Here is a 15,620-nt window from a genome sequence, read left to right as displayed (position 1 = left end):
AAATCCTCTTTCAACTTTAAAAGCGTAATAATCAAACTTGAACCTCATTAATACGTTTATATGATCCTTCTTCTAACAACGAATTAAGGTTCTTACACGAAGTTTACTTTTTATTACGAAAACTTTGTGTGAAGCCACAATTTTGCGCTTCCTTTCTCTATCCTTGGCCTCAGCGAAACTAATATGCGCGGAAACGGGCATTATTGACTACAGTAAAGCCTTTGATTTTGTGAATAAGGATCGTTTGGTTATGGTGCGTAGACTCCAAAGAGTCCTTGAAAACTTAAAAACCCGAAAATGTCAACAGTGAGCAAAGCTAAAATGCTGAAATGAAAAAGTCTTCTATAGAGAGTAACCGTATTTACTTCAACTTTTACGGTAGGCAGTCGCTTGGCTTTGTCCCTGGCATTGCTGACTTCCATATGCGACCACTGTAACCACTTACCATCAGGTGGGCCGTATGCTCGTCTGCTTGCACAAGCAAAAAAGACATAATGTTATATGTGTAAATCACAGTTAGTGTGGTAGATTTATAAAGTATTGTTTAACACGCATATTTATTAAATGCGTTGTGTGCGTTTTAATGTTAAATGATACCGTCGCACATAAAACACCAGCGTTAGGGGAAAAACAAATCACCATCTAAATTTAAAAAGAATACAATTCTAAGCGAACCACTAGCCATACACAAATACCATATTTGTTTACCTGCTTTAATTATTTACATTTGTAAAGTGTGTTATATCAGCTGCAGTCTGTAATTTCTAGTCAATTCATAGTCTCTTCAGTAAAGGTCTTAATCATTATCTTCAGAGGAAATAACAAAATCAGATACATTTTATTCTTAAAATGTTTTATTAGCTTATCCTTTTTCATTTAGGTACCTCTAATAAGTCCAGTGAAAAAGCACTGCGTTTGGTATAACCTTACCAGTAAATTATGTTAGCAAACCAATTTAAGTGGCAAATTTTTTCAACAATTCGGCATACCTACTTATTTTATTAAACATTATTCATATCATATTAACGTAATAGTCGCAAAAGTTGACCAATGAATAAGTAGGTACTCATTGAACTTCGAAATTCGTTGGCCAAGGCAGTCTACAGAGCCTACAATCACTTGTCTACGCTCATTGCTGAAATGCATTAGCGACGGTAATCACCCACGATCAGATAGGCTTTTTTTTATTGCTTGGATGGGTGGACCAGCTTACAGCTCAGCTGGTGTTAAGTGGTTACTGGAGCCCATAGACATTTACAACGTAAATGCGCCAACCACCTTGAGACATAAGTTCTAAGGTCTCAGTATAGTTACACCGGCTGCCAAACCCTTCAAGCCGAAACGCATTACTGCTTCACGGCAGAAATAGGCGGGGTGGTGGTACCTACCCGCGCCACGCGGATTCACAACACCTGTCATAAAAGCTAAAAGTTTAGCGAACTTCCTCGCAGTGACCGGGTAAAAAGTTTTAGGAGAGTTGGTTAGCAGACGATTTGAATATCCAGTTTGTGTTATGGAGTTACCGAAATTAGATTAACGCAACGCGAATATCACCCTCGAACTTAACATAAGATACAAACTGTTAATGTTCTATATAGTGATATAGGGTGGCAATACCACTTATTTTTTGTCTATTTAGAATCACTTCTGAGCGGAGAACAGAAGAAAGCTGTAGGTATGCAGCGGTAGCTATCGTAAAACTATCTTCTCCGACTGCGACGGGACAACTCAACGCCGCCGTCGCCCAAATTATGTCTTGTCGGGTTTCCCGGATTCACTCTCGTTGCTTTTAGAACCCTCAAGCACCGGCCACTGCCCGAACTCGTCGATTACGAGAGTTCGACGAGCGAAGTAACCCATAGACACAGCTCACATAGTTTCTCGCCGGATCTTCTCAGTGGGTCGCGTTTCTGATCCGGTTGTAGATTGCGAAGCATTGCTTTTGCTAGGGCTAGTTTAACAAATTCTCTCAAGTTGAGCCCGTGAGCTTACCTACCCGTCCGGGCGTATCTGGAATAGCTCATAAGCTACTAGCGAAAAGGCAGGGGAAAAAAAGTAGAACTATATACATATGTTTTATTTGAATATATCTTTTGCAAATGCGAAATTTTTTGATTGCGATTGAATCTAAAGAAAATGACGATGTGACATTATATTATTAAAATGAATGACACATAAGGACAAAGGACAAGCAAAACTAGTTCAATCTTCAATACATTTTAATAAGAGATCGATACAAAAAAATGAACTCGCCCTCAAATTTTCGGTAGTAAAAATACAGAACATGTTCATGTTAAAGCATAGGATGCATCCTATGCTATACACATACTTACATAGAACTTGAAATAAATCCTCTTCCTACTCTTCCGGGTGTCGTGTTCTTCAGTGCTGAGGGTCGTGACCTTTAGAGAGTACTTTTGTTAGGACTATGTTCCTCAATTCCTTACTGTCCTCTGCGCAGTGGATAGCAATATAAGTTTTGAAACAAATAGACAATAGTAAAAGGCAATTTTAAACTTATAATATAATCTAATTAAGGCCTGTTTTTGTGTAATTAAGTGTATTTATTTCATATATGCGCTACATGAGTTGACGAGCTTACCACCCATCTGGTGATAATTGATTACTGGAACCCAAGAGCATATCAATGTTGCTACTTTGCTAGGTGTGAGTTTAAAGTTTAAATTGTATAACGCCTCTTCAATAAGCTGGAAAAAATTTGCGTTTCACAGCAGAAAATGGAAAGATTGACAATAGGTTTCAAAGGTGCAATAGTATTTATCTTAAGGTATTTGATAATTGACGCGTTGTGTGAGCTTCTATCAGCAAGTAGACAAAACCTATCTATCCATCTAACTGTACCTGCAAGAAATGTTAGATTTTTTTCATTCAAGCTCCGTTATAACGTTGGGATCGTAGCCGCATCGGTCTATACCGAAAATACACCTCGATGAAAATTCTTTTACGTAAAATAAGAAGTCATAACAAATATACCTAAAGACAAGAAAAAAAAACAATGATCTCACGAATGAGTTAACCAAAAATGAATATATGGTTAGTTTATAAATATAATGTCGAAGTGGGAGCAAAAGGTATACCAGTGAAATCTCTATAACTTATTAAAAGACCTTGGTTTATGAAGAACTTCTGTAAATTCTATACTTAAACGAGCATCTAAAACCACAATAGTAGGTTCCTATAAAATTAGACTTGACAGGGAGAAGATGCATGCATTGAGACGGGCTTCTTAATCCTACACCAGAGTCGCAACTCTACTGGCAATCTTCAAATTCTCTCAGTAACACAACGGACCCGGAACTCGCACGGTGAATCCATGCATTGATAAGATATTCGTCTCACGATTCATATTTATGGACCTTATGAATAATGTACCTTCACAATCTAAAATAATAAAAATAAAATATGTGTACACCCGGCTTTATAATTTTGTATACTCGTGGAATTAAACACGTGGCAGATACAACGTGATAAACGGTACTAAAAAACATAAGGTAATATCCAAATAGATATAGACATGTACTACTCATTGATTACGATGTACAGTCGTTTTGTTAGATTATATCGCAAGTAATCTTCGTTAAGCCTGTATTATCGTAAACTAATTAAAAATTTAATATCCGTCATTGAATTTATTGCCCTAAATCTTCCATTTTGATTTGAATTTTATTGATTTGAAACTGTTTTGTAGCTAGCTGCTACACGAGATTTCGCCTTCGTGGTCGAAGAAAGAGGTTTGTGTTTGTTGTCGGAATGAGTTATATTTTCGAGATAAAAAGGTAGCCTACATTAATAAACTGATCTATAATTATTCGTTTAAAAATCATTCCGATCTATTGCATCGTTTCAACGTGGAATAAGAACAAATGATGATGCTTTCACGTTTAAAATATTAAATGTAAGGATTTACCTATTTGCCTGACCGCTGCCGAAAAGAGTCTGACGACGTAAGGAAGTCCACTTAGAAAATTAGACAAAACACTCAGCAGCCTAAGTTTCACGTCAAAACCTTAACGAACTTCACGAGTACGATGACCTGAGTTTTGGTTGCTGCTACCTGTGGAGTTCAACAACAGTGCGAGTGGATATGGTGGATCCGTAAGAACATGCCAAGGGCACCTATGTTAATTGTGAACTATGCTAAGAGCATCAACGGTGTCTGAGTTCCACACCAGTCGGACTATACTATAGTTAATATATTTAATATTTAAGCGGTTCTGCCAGAAATAAATACAATTAAGAGTGAGTACCTCGCACCTCGAATACGAAATTCAGGTTCCTATTAATTTTATGAAAACAGGGTACCATATTTTTACTACATGCTTTATATTGGACCAAGTTAGCCTTCATCTTTCTTTATTTTTACGCCTACAACGTGACCCTAGATTGTTTGGGATGGCCAATATTATATCATTATCATTATTTCTAAAATTCAACATAAGCACCCAATCGATAAGTGAACAAATGTGGGAAAATGAAATAAAGCCGCTGCCGTAGCTTCTCGGCCAAGAATCCATTTTTCGGTGGACCATATTTCATCCCATCTTAGGTAGTTTCATTTCACTTCTACATTTTTCTACTTTCTACTACATTTCTAATAGGTATGAGAAAAAATATAATATTTAGCTTAAAAGTCTCATTACCCGGCCATTAAATATAATAAAAATCAGGTATATTGTCTATACTTTGTCAGATTGTGCGCTTTTGCAGTTTCATTTCAATAGAGGTTTCCAGAAAATACCGAATTCTTAACATAAAAGCATTATTAAGTTAAAATCGCACTTTCACGAATTCTTAATAAAGGTCTGATTTGAAAAATAAAATTATGACTGTGGATCAGGGAGTCGATATTACAAAGAATGGAGATCGTGGAGTCCTAAAACGAATTACCAGGGAAGGAGAGGGTACCGAAACTCCTAACCAAGGATGCCATGTGAGTGTGCATTATGTTGGGACACTACTAGATGGTACCAAGTTTGATTCCAGCAGGGACAGAAACGAACCGTTCGAATTTTGTTTGGGCAAAGGTAAGGTTTGAATAGCAATAAAAAATGTTTTTATGAATTATTTATGTAGGGTTAAGTGTACTTTATGAACATTTGTTTTTCTGGATTAAGTTCCAAAATGCTGTCTATGGACAAATGAAACCACTTATTCCATCAATCAAGCACATTAATAACATGAAAAGCACAGATTATTTTTTCGTTCTATTGAATACTGATTCACCATGAGAATTTTCAAAAAAGGATCTTCGTATGAGTTAATATTTTAGGATGATTATTAATACACAAACATCATAGACATGTTGTGTGTGGTGTTGCCCTAGGGTACCCCACTGGTATATAGGGCCCTCACAAGTTGTTTCCACTTTACCCTGTCTTGCGCTTGCTCCTTGAAATTACTCCAGGTCACGTTGGCAGTCCTCATCTCACTCTCCACGGTGCGTCGCCAAGTGACATAGACATGTTAATTACATTTAATGAAATTTATAGATGGTGTAATAGAAGCATGGAAAATTGGTGTGCCTACAATGAAGAAGGGTGAAGTTTGCATTCTGACTTGTGCTCCTGAATATGCCTACGGAGCAAGTGGCAGCCCACCAAAAATCCCTCCAAATGCAACATTGCAGTTTGAGGTACTTATATGATTTGAAATAATACATATCGACACTTGAAAGGCAAACGTGACTAAGCAACAATAACTGCTTTGTACATAAAGCATAGGCAATAAACATATTTGATGCGCAAAAAAAATATATTTCTAGGTCTATTAAAATCATTTCAATCCTACAGCTAGATTCGTTAAAATAGAATTTTTTTCAGGTATTTCAACTTCAAATTAGTCTACTGTAAAGTTGTCATTGTATCAAAGTAAGCATTGTTGCTTAGTCACATTTGTCTTTCAAGCGTCAATATAATTTAAAAGAACTGACAGGGCTATCTTTCATTTTTGTGTGAGGTTGGAATTCCTACTTACCCCAGCCTCTCTAGAAAATCAATGTTATAATTTATTGTATCAATTGGTGTTATAGAAAAGAGTACATCAGACATAGTTTTAGTGCATAGTTGTAGAGTGACTGCATGGCCTACTTGATGTTAAAGTGGTGGTGTGCAAAGTAGGGATTGTGACTACTGTAATAGAAGCCTCCAGAAGGTTGGGGTCACAATATTTTTTTTCAGTTGATTTAGAAGCTCGTAATACACAACTCCTCCCTTTTGTAGGGGTTACCCAAATTTTTCATGATACTGAAGGGATTGCTGTTAAAAAAAGTTTTCACACCACTGTGTTAAATAACCATTTAACATTAACCCATAGAAAACATAACAAAATTTTGCCACCCACAGTAAGACATTAGGTCGAAGTTGCAATTACATTGTATAAAGTATATCCTACACACCAGAATGCATGAACAGTAATGAGAGGTAGGATAGATATTTGTGTGTGCTTACTAAAATAAATTGTTTAATGGTAGTGATGTAAAATATATTTTATGTATAATATGTTTAAAATGTTTATTGTTTCACTATTTACATTCACTAAACAGTTTATTATTTCAAAATCACCCATGACATCTAAGCAGAATACTTACTGTAGCAATAGAAAAAAAAATTGCTAAATAAATGTTAAAAACGTTGATGAGACAGGCTAATGAAGATTAGATGTGTCTGTTCGATTATACATTGGGAGAAAGGCATAGGCAGATTGTTACAAAGGTTATGGAAAAGTATTCCGTCTATGAATCTGAAGGAGTAAAGAAAATATGATAGTACTACATCTCAAATGGCAGATCAAATTGAGTAAACCTTTTTTTATTGTTAACCCTCAGAGCACTGTTCATGGAATATGCTACATAGTCTAGTAGGTCCATAGATTGACGCTAATCACTAGAAGCTGTCGTGAATAACCTGTACCTTACAATCACTATTTGTCGGTTATTGAATTTTCGAGAACTACGTACGTCGCATCACACACTCATGAATAAATTATAATATATTATGAACAATGAAATTTTTACATAAATAAATTACTGTGGTCAACTTATCAGCATGACAATAAAACCACTATAATAAATTACATCAATCACATATCCTGTTGATTACTTGAAAATAAATTAAAGTTTCAAAATTAATAACTTACAGAAAGAATTCAAAATTTTACAACTTTATATACAAGACAAGAATAATACAAGAAATTTTCAAAATTAGAAAATTTATGTCACAGCTCCCCTCTAAACATTTTTTTTCATTAACCAATGCAACAAGTAAAATAATTGGTCTGGGGTTAAAAAAAAAAAAAAAAAGTATTCGTTAAGTGTTATAAGTTTAATAGAGTGTTAATTTGCGCTTCGGTAGAATTTTTATATATCCCCAGCATGGAACACAATTTATAATTGGTTCTCTTGCAGAAATATGTGGTAAATACCAGGCAACACACAGTAGCTTAACAGTTATTCATTAATTATTATTTAACTTAATTTTTTTTTTCAGATTGAAATGATTGATTGGAGATTGGAAGATCTTAGTCCTACCAAGAACAAAGGCATACTGCGCCATATCCTCGAGGCTGGTACAGGTCTTGACAGTCCCAACGATGGTGCATTGGTCACAGGTAACACAAACAGATAATTTCTGTAGGTGATTTCGATTTTTGTTACTCTAGTTGTATGTCTAGTATTTGGATCTTAACTTTTTTGGTATCAGTGGCTTGGAGTCTTAGTTTGAGTATAGTGTAGTTATTGTCAAGAGATTTTTGTAAAAATATTTTACTGTTTTAAAATTAAAGTACTAAAGAGTAACTCTCTCATTTTCTACTGAAACTCCACCACCATAATACATTATTTTTTAAATATGCTTATTACTATTTTCATATTGTTTGAACAGTTGAACTAGAAGGGAGACTGCAAGGTGATAGCAAAATATTCGATCAGAGAACAGTAACATTTTCACTCGGTGAAGGTACCGAACACAATATATGCGAAGGTATAGAACGAGCTCTAGAGAAATTTTTGAAAGATGAGAAATCCCGGTTAATTATCCAGCCTAAATATGCCTTTAAGTCCGAAGGGAATTCAGAATTGGGTGTCCCGCCTAATTCTGTCGTAGAATATGTAGTCAAATTGAACAATTTTGAAAGAGCCAAAGACTCTTGGTCAATGGACGGAAATGAAAAACTGGAGCAAGCTAAAATCTTTAAGGAGAAAGGAACAAACTATTTCAAACAGAACAAATTTCAGTTAGCCATCAAAACGTATAAGCGGGCCGTGTCTTTTGTTGATGGTAAGTTTTCTATTAATTTTTTCAATATTTTCCATTGAATATCAAAGTTGCTCATTTCATATATTTGGACATAGAAATTCACATCAGAGCAGAGGTAATGTTGAGGAGTAACCTGAACCCACTGAAAGTCACTTTGAGACATGCATGTTTATAGTTTATATATATATTTTTTTATTGCTTAGTTGGTTGGACGAGCTCACAGTCCACCTGGTGTTAAGTGGTTACTGGAGCCCATAGACATCTACAACGTAAATGCGCCAACCATCTTGAGATATAAGTTCTAAGGTCTCAACTATAATTACAACGGCTGCCCCACCCTTCAAACCGAAACGCATTACTGCTCCACGGCAGAAATAGGCGGGGTGGTGGTACCTACCCGCGCGGACTCACAAGTGGTCCTACCACCAGTAAAAAGGAATAGGAAAGTAATGCTGCTCAGAACAAACTACCTTTTTATTTTTTACCTAATTACTAGTAGTCTAGTAGAAGTTATAGTGGCCTAAAGGATAAAACGCCCGGTGCAATTGTATCAACCGATGCATGGGTGTTCGAATCCTGCAGGCAGGCACAAATTTTTGTAATGAAATACGTACCTGAAAATTGTTCACGATTGACTTCTACGGTGAACAAATAACATCGTGCAATAAAAATGAAACCCGCAAAAATATAATTTGCGAAATTACTGGTGGTGGGAACGTCTTGTGAGTCCGCGCGGGTAGGTGCCACTGTCCTGCCTATTTCTGCCGTGAAGCAGTAATGCGTTCCGGTTTGAAGGGTGGGGCAGCCGTTGTAACTATACTGAGACCTTAGAACTCATGTTTCAAGGTGGGCGGCATTTACGTCGTAGGTGTCTATGTAACCAGCTAAAAACAGATGATCGTGAGCTCGTTCATCCTTCTAAGCAATAAAAAAAAAATCTCGAGAGGCTGTTCTGGTTTCATCGAAAGTGTAGGTAGGTGAGCTCACAGGGCTCAGTCTGAGAAACTGCTAACGTTTATCCTAACAACAGCAGTGCTTCACTGAATCTACCACTGGATCGGAATCGCAATCCACAATCGCATTGAGAAGATCTGACGTCAAACTCAGTGGATTCTGCCTGGACTTTAATTGCACGTCGAACCGTTTGGCGCATTCGACGAGTATATGCTACTGGAACAGCCAAACTAGACAGTAATAGGCTCTGCTTGCTGAGATTTTGAAATGTTCTTTTTTAAACAATATACAGCTACGGTCGTTGTATTTATTTATGTATATATCTCTTCATATGTTATAGAAATCTCCAATTTTCTAAAACCTCTGAACGGGATTTTTATTTGAAAATGATGAATCATCAAAAAGTAAAAATAAAAAATTTTCTAAAATAAATATTATTCGGTATTCATTTTTATAATATAATAATATTGTAAACATTATTTTAATAAACAATAATAATATTATTTATCTTTTCAGATATCCCTGAAGATGTTGGTGAAACGGCTGAAAACAAAACAAAAGCTACTGAAATACTACTGTCAGTTCATCTGAACCTCGCTCTAGTTTACTTGAAGGTGACTCCAATCCACCACTTCGAAGCAAAAGACCATGCGACCAAAGCCCTGAAATTTGACGAGAATAATGTCAAAGGCCTTTTTAGGAGAGGTCAGTCTCTGCTCGGACTGGGAGAAGCAGATTTGGCACTAAAAGACTTCCAAAAGATTATTGAAATTGAACCACAGAACAAAGTGAGTTTATTGAGCAATATTTGTAGAGACAATTTTTGTAATACAACCACATACATACGATGAGGTAATAATTTCCTAAGTATCATGAGAGGATATTGTGTTGTAGTCCAGCCAAACGAGTTTTATGATTAAATTCAAATAAATGACTTTAACATTCTTAAATAACTTTAATATGGTTTCCTGTAATAAGAAAATAGTACTTTGATTTATTAATTAGTCACTAGATTCCTTTATCACATGGCTTGTGAATCAGCTCACAGCTCACCTGGTGTTGAGTGGTTATCGGAGCCCATTGATATAGCAACACGTGTGGCGCCACGTACCCATTGTGTTGAGGTTTATGTCTCAATTGCAGTAATTAATATACAAATTAAACATTTTTGGCTTAGATTTTTATTACATTGAGGAATAAAGGCTATTTGGTTTTAATGACATTTTTGCAATACATAGGCGGCCCTGAAATTTTCGGGAATTAACGAAGTGACACAACATTACTATTTAAAAATGTATTTATTGCTTTTCGAAGTATTCTCCGCGAAATTTGACACATTTTTCCATACGATGGAACCAATCATTGAAGCAGCCATTCCATTCGGAAGTTGGGTTCTCCAAAATGGCCGTTTTGTAGGCGTCCACAGCTTCTTCAGGTGATGAAAATCTCTGTCCACGCAATTTATTCTTTATTTTAGGGAAAGTATAGAAATCATTAGGGCTTAGGTCGGGGCTGTACGGCGGATGGTCTAATAATTCTATGTTTTCTTGCTCTAAAAACTCTTTTGTTCTGTGCGCGGTGTGAGAACTCGCATTGTCGTGATGGAGGATGATGCGGCGATTGCAGTTCTCTTTACGGAGTTCAGAAACCACCTGTGGCAAACAAATGCTAGCATACCATTCTGCATTAACCGTTCTTTGTCCCTCAAGAGGAATAGTCGTAACATGGCCGGTTTTGGAGACAAACGTGGCTACCATTTTTTTTGCAACACTCCGTGAACGAACAATTTTTGTTGGCTTTAACTCATTTTCGAACATCCAAACTCGTGACTGGTTTTTTGTTTCGGGTTCGTACACGTATATCCAGGATTCGTCACCGGATACAATGTTGTATACAGCAATTGAGGAACGCGAGCCGCTTTTTGCTCTTCACAGAGCGAATGCGGTATCCATCGGGAAAACAACTTTTTTACACCTAATTGTTCATGCAAGATTATTTGTATTTGACTCATGCCAATGTCTAAAGTTGCCTGAATTTCGCGGTATCTCACATGTCGATCTTCCTCAATCAGCTTACGCACAGCATCAACGTTTTCTTGGGTGACTGCAGTTTTTGGACGACCTTGACGGGGATCATCACTGAGCTTGACACGTCCACGTTGAAACTCAGCAAACCAGCGATAAATTGTGGTTTTGGATGGGGCTTCATCACCAAATGCAGAAATCATCCGGTCAACACACTGTTTTTGTGCTAAACCACTTCGAAAGTCATAATAAATCATCGCTCTTGAATTTTCTCGAGTCAATTCCATTTTCTCAACGACTAAACAAGTTTGACATAACCTCGTGACAAGACCGAGAATCTTTTTTTAAATAAATAAATGGTATTCGATTTTTAAAACCAAGGAGTTTTCAATTAAAAAGATTTTAATATGACAGGAACAGTGGAAATATTCCATTCCCGATACTTTTAGTGCAGCCCTCGTACCACAGGAGAGACATTTAAAGTTAAAAATTTGGAAAAAATATCATAACTTTTTCAGCTATTTAAATGGAGTAATCTTAATTGAAGTTTGCCAAATAAAACGCACTTTTAATTACAAGGATAAATGTCGCTTAAATCAAATAGCCTTTTACACCTTGATATGATATTATTCGTCCTTCAGGATTTTATGAATATTTATTTCTCTCAGGCAGCCGCCAATCAGATAATAGTCTGTAGAGCTGCATTAGAGAAACAGAAGAGGAAAGAGAAGCAGCTGTACGCGAATATGTTCGACAAGTTTGCGAAACACGACAACGAGGTAACAGGTTCGCGCTCCCTCTACATACACTTTTCGATTGCATGTTTTTTTTATTTTATACTAGCTGACCCGGCAGACTTCGTAGTGTAGTTCGATAAATAAAAGACCTAAACTTTTGTATAAAATAAACTTAAAACAAACAAAAGGAATCCGTCCGACGGGAGACACATCAAAGGAAAAACAAAATTGTTATTTTTATTTAATTCCGAGCATTTTCATATTTATCTACCTTTTAAACCTTCTCTGGACTTCCACAAATAATTCAAGACCAAATTTAGCCAAATCGGTCCAGCCGTTCTCGAGTTTTAGCGAGACTAACGAACAGCAATTCATTTTTATATATAAAGATTGGAGTGAAATTGATTTGGGCACCTGCGGCGTCGATGATCATTCAGTCGTCAATGTTGGCGTTTTGTTTCTGTGCAACTATTTCTTTCTTGAAGATAACAGGACTTTTATGTAGACGTGTATGTCTGCGATTGATTCTTTAAAGTTTTTATGTTTATGGCAGTATAACATTGGCACTAATACATACATTTAATAAAATGTGTACCATAAGATACATAAATTGGAACTAACTTTTAAGTCAGATTCTTAATCAAAATGGAATGTGAGTGCGTGCCAAAGATACCATAGTTTACACTAAATAATTTGAATGACTTTTCTTTTAAAGGTGGAGAGACAAAGAGCTAAAGCTGAGATAGACGTGATAGGGGAGAAAGTGGGGGAGTGGGGGATCGGTGAAGGGGAGTGGACAGACGAACAACGTCACAGAAAACCTACAGAATTCGAAAAGGAAAACCCTAACATTCTAATGTTAAACCGAGACGGACAGTTCGAGAACATGTAAACAAACTGATGTATCGCAGCCTTGGCAAAGTCGTGGTGTTATAATTTCATGCATTACTTGCTACCTCAATAGGGCACGTGGAAGTCAAGCACGTGAACACATGATGAATGAAGTATTTATTGCCGCTTGTTGACGTCGGCCTACCAGTGGCTTGCTTAAAAAAAGCTCTAGCTTTTTCATCTCCTGTAATATTACAAAACGGTTTCAATGAAACTGTCACTTTTTATGATCTTGTTGGAAAGGTATCGTTGCGCGTAACCAGGCAACGACGGTCGACAACATCACGACGTAATCTCTGATACATGGTGAGCAGAATTATATATATTTTAGTAAAATCAATGTTTTTGAGAAAAGAGGTATTTAAATTTATGAATTGGTAATGTGATTTAAAAGCAATATTAGTGCAATAATTTTATTGTAACTTAATTTTAGTCGTCACTGGGAGAATATTTTGGTTAAGCATTAATGTTAAGTCAATAGTAACCAATAATAGCCTTTGACCGATACTAATTTTAACTTGGCGTGAAAACTTATATCTTAACAAAAAACAATCCTAGAACAATTTAGATGTTCTACCTTTCGATAACATATAAACAATAATATTTAAAATGTCAAACGTTTAAAAATATAACTTCTAGTAATTATGTATTTTGGGATTGACAAAAAACAAAATTAGTACAATAAACATTTATATGTATACTATGTACCCTTCAATTTTTAAAGTTTAATTGCTTTTAGACTGCCTCAATTGTTCTCGATAGGGCAGTGATTTATCAGGCTTCAATTATTCTCAGAACACAGTGATTAAATACTTAAAAATGAATACCTACTTAAAAATGCAATTGGTTGTAAGACGTAACAACAAATTTCGATCAGCTTGTGACAATACTGAATGAAGTAAATGATCTAATGTGAAAAAAAAAACTTTATATTGTATTAGAAATTACAAATGTCAATGAATGAAATACATTTTAATGTAACAAGTAGATTTTACAAAACGTTTTGCCATAAAAATGCCTTTTGCTTATTTAGAAGAAAAAATAACTATATTACGCACACTTTAGATATAGTTTAGATTATATGTAATGCCTTATCTAATATATATAGCCTAGATTAATTCAACACATCCCTGTTATATGAAAAATGTACAAAAAAGAATATATCTCTTATATTTATATATTTATAAATTATAATTCTGCTCATCAATGTATCAGACATTTCTGATACATTTCCGAACTGTACTGAAGGTCACTAAGTTAACTATCTACATAAATAAGTGTTAAACTATTCTGAAGAGCGAACACAAACTCAGACGGACACAAAAATAAAACATGAATTTAATTAAATGTACCATTCCTCTTTGTTTTTTTGTTTTAGTTGAAAGCCTTGTTTCTGATAATTTATATATATATGAATTCTGGCAATTATTTTAATGTTTTCTATCTTAAACTTTCATTCGACATATTTTACCAACATATTATGTTGACGTTAGCTTAAAGAAAGCTTTAACGAATAGATTAGTCTCTGCTAGAAGGTACAGGGTTAAAAAACTTATTAAAATAACTCGCATTTCTACTGAAGTACATATGTACATTAGAACCCAGTTCGAACGCATACATCTTGTATTGTTTGTAACTAAATGAGTATTATCCTCTCTAACGCTGGCCTTAAGAGAGAGATTGAGATAATTCCCGAACAGTCGCGGTCCTAGAATGAATAGCAACAAGTCAATTTAAAAATGATTGTTTTGTTTGTCAAATGGTTAAATGACTGTTTAGTTTTGCTAGATTTATTACTAGATTTATTATGTACCTAGTTTGGGGGCAATGTTAAATTTGAATAAAGCTTTTTAAGAGACAAGTTTTTTATTTATTGCTTTATCTGATGGTATAAAAGCACGCAGGTGCCGACGTGCAGGGTACCTCTCAGACACAGCCCACTGAGTTTCTCGCCGGATCTTCTCAGTGGGTCGCGTTTCCGATCCGGTGGTAGATTCTGCGAAGCACGGCTCTTGCTAGGGTTCGTGTTAGCAACATCGTCAGGTTGAGCCCCGTGAGCTCACCTACTAAAGTTAGGGTTACGCTGACATAGCCTCTCAAGGCTATCAGCTTAGGTAGGAAAAAAAAAAAAAAACGTGCAGGGTAGTAGATTTGCAGAGCTGATGTGCATCACCTCCTGTCAGCTGGAATATAGAGATAGCAAAGCTCAATCGACCCCATATTATCAATAGACACCCAAAAATCATAATCACGCAATTTTTTTAATTATTATATTTTTATTTATAGCTAAATTTTAGTAATGTTAGTTTTCTTCGTCAAATAGAAAAATAGACCCAATTTCGAGTTTGTCATAAGATCGATTCATTGCATAATAGTGATTGATAATTATCGATGTTAGATTGCCATCCCATTTTTTTTTGTCAGGACTAAACCGCCAGATTTCGCCCTCCACTGGGAATGGTGGGGTATGTCGGAGTCGAACCGACTAAAACCTGTAGCTCAACAACCCACGTCCGAACCTCGCATAAGACAGAACTCATGAAAGGCAAAGGGGGGAAGTGAAGCATTTAGTGCGGAGTACATCTCTCCATCACCCTCCCCATCGGGACGCTTACTTAAATATTTTTATAAATTATATTTTTGTATTGTATGAAGACTGCCCTTCCGTTCTTCAATCCCAAGTGCATGACCGATTTGTTGCAGAAACGATCAATAATAAAATAATTTTTTCTTACACTATT

At 35.8% G+C, this 15,620-nt stretch overlaps 1 protein-coding gene across 2 annotated transcripts; it reads left to right on the top strand.

Moving 5' to 3' along the window:
* Positions 1-4,699: 4,699 nt before the first annotated feature.
* Fkbp59 (FK506-binding protein 59kD) lies at positions 4,700-14,740 on the top strand. 2 transcript variants are annotated; one of them, XM_028170346.2, is made up of 7 exons: positions 4,700-5,045; positions 5,511-5,653; positions 7,506-7,626; positions 7,899-8,294; positions 9,744-10,015; positions 11,920-12,030; positions 12,704-14,740. In XM_028170346.2, the coding sequence occupies exons 1-7, from the start codon at positions 4,844-4,846 to the stop codon at positions 12,878-12,880; spliced, it is 1,422 nt and encodes a 473-aa protein (XP_028026147.2). In that variant the 5' UTR covers positions 4,700-4,843; the 3' UTR covers positions 12,881-14,740. The 2 variants fall into 2 exon arrangements, with proteins under 2 accessions (XP_028026147.2, XP_028026148.2); XM_028170347.2 differs by having other exon boundaries at positions 11,920-12,037.
* The last annotated feature ends 880 nt before the right edge of the window (positions 14,741-15,620 follow it).

This window comes from Bombyx mandarina, chromosome 06 (assembly GCF_030267445.1).
Source record: "Bombyx mandarina strain Sakado chromosome 06, ASM3026744v2".
NCBI classification, from domain to species: Eukaryota; Metazoa; Arthropoda; class Insecta; order Lepidoptera; family Bombycidae; genus Bombyx; species Bombyx mandarina.
This window is presented reverse-complemented; position numbering and strand designations above follow the sequence as displayed.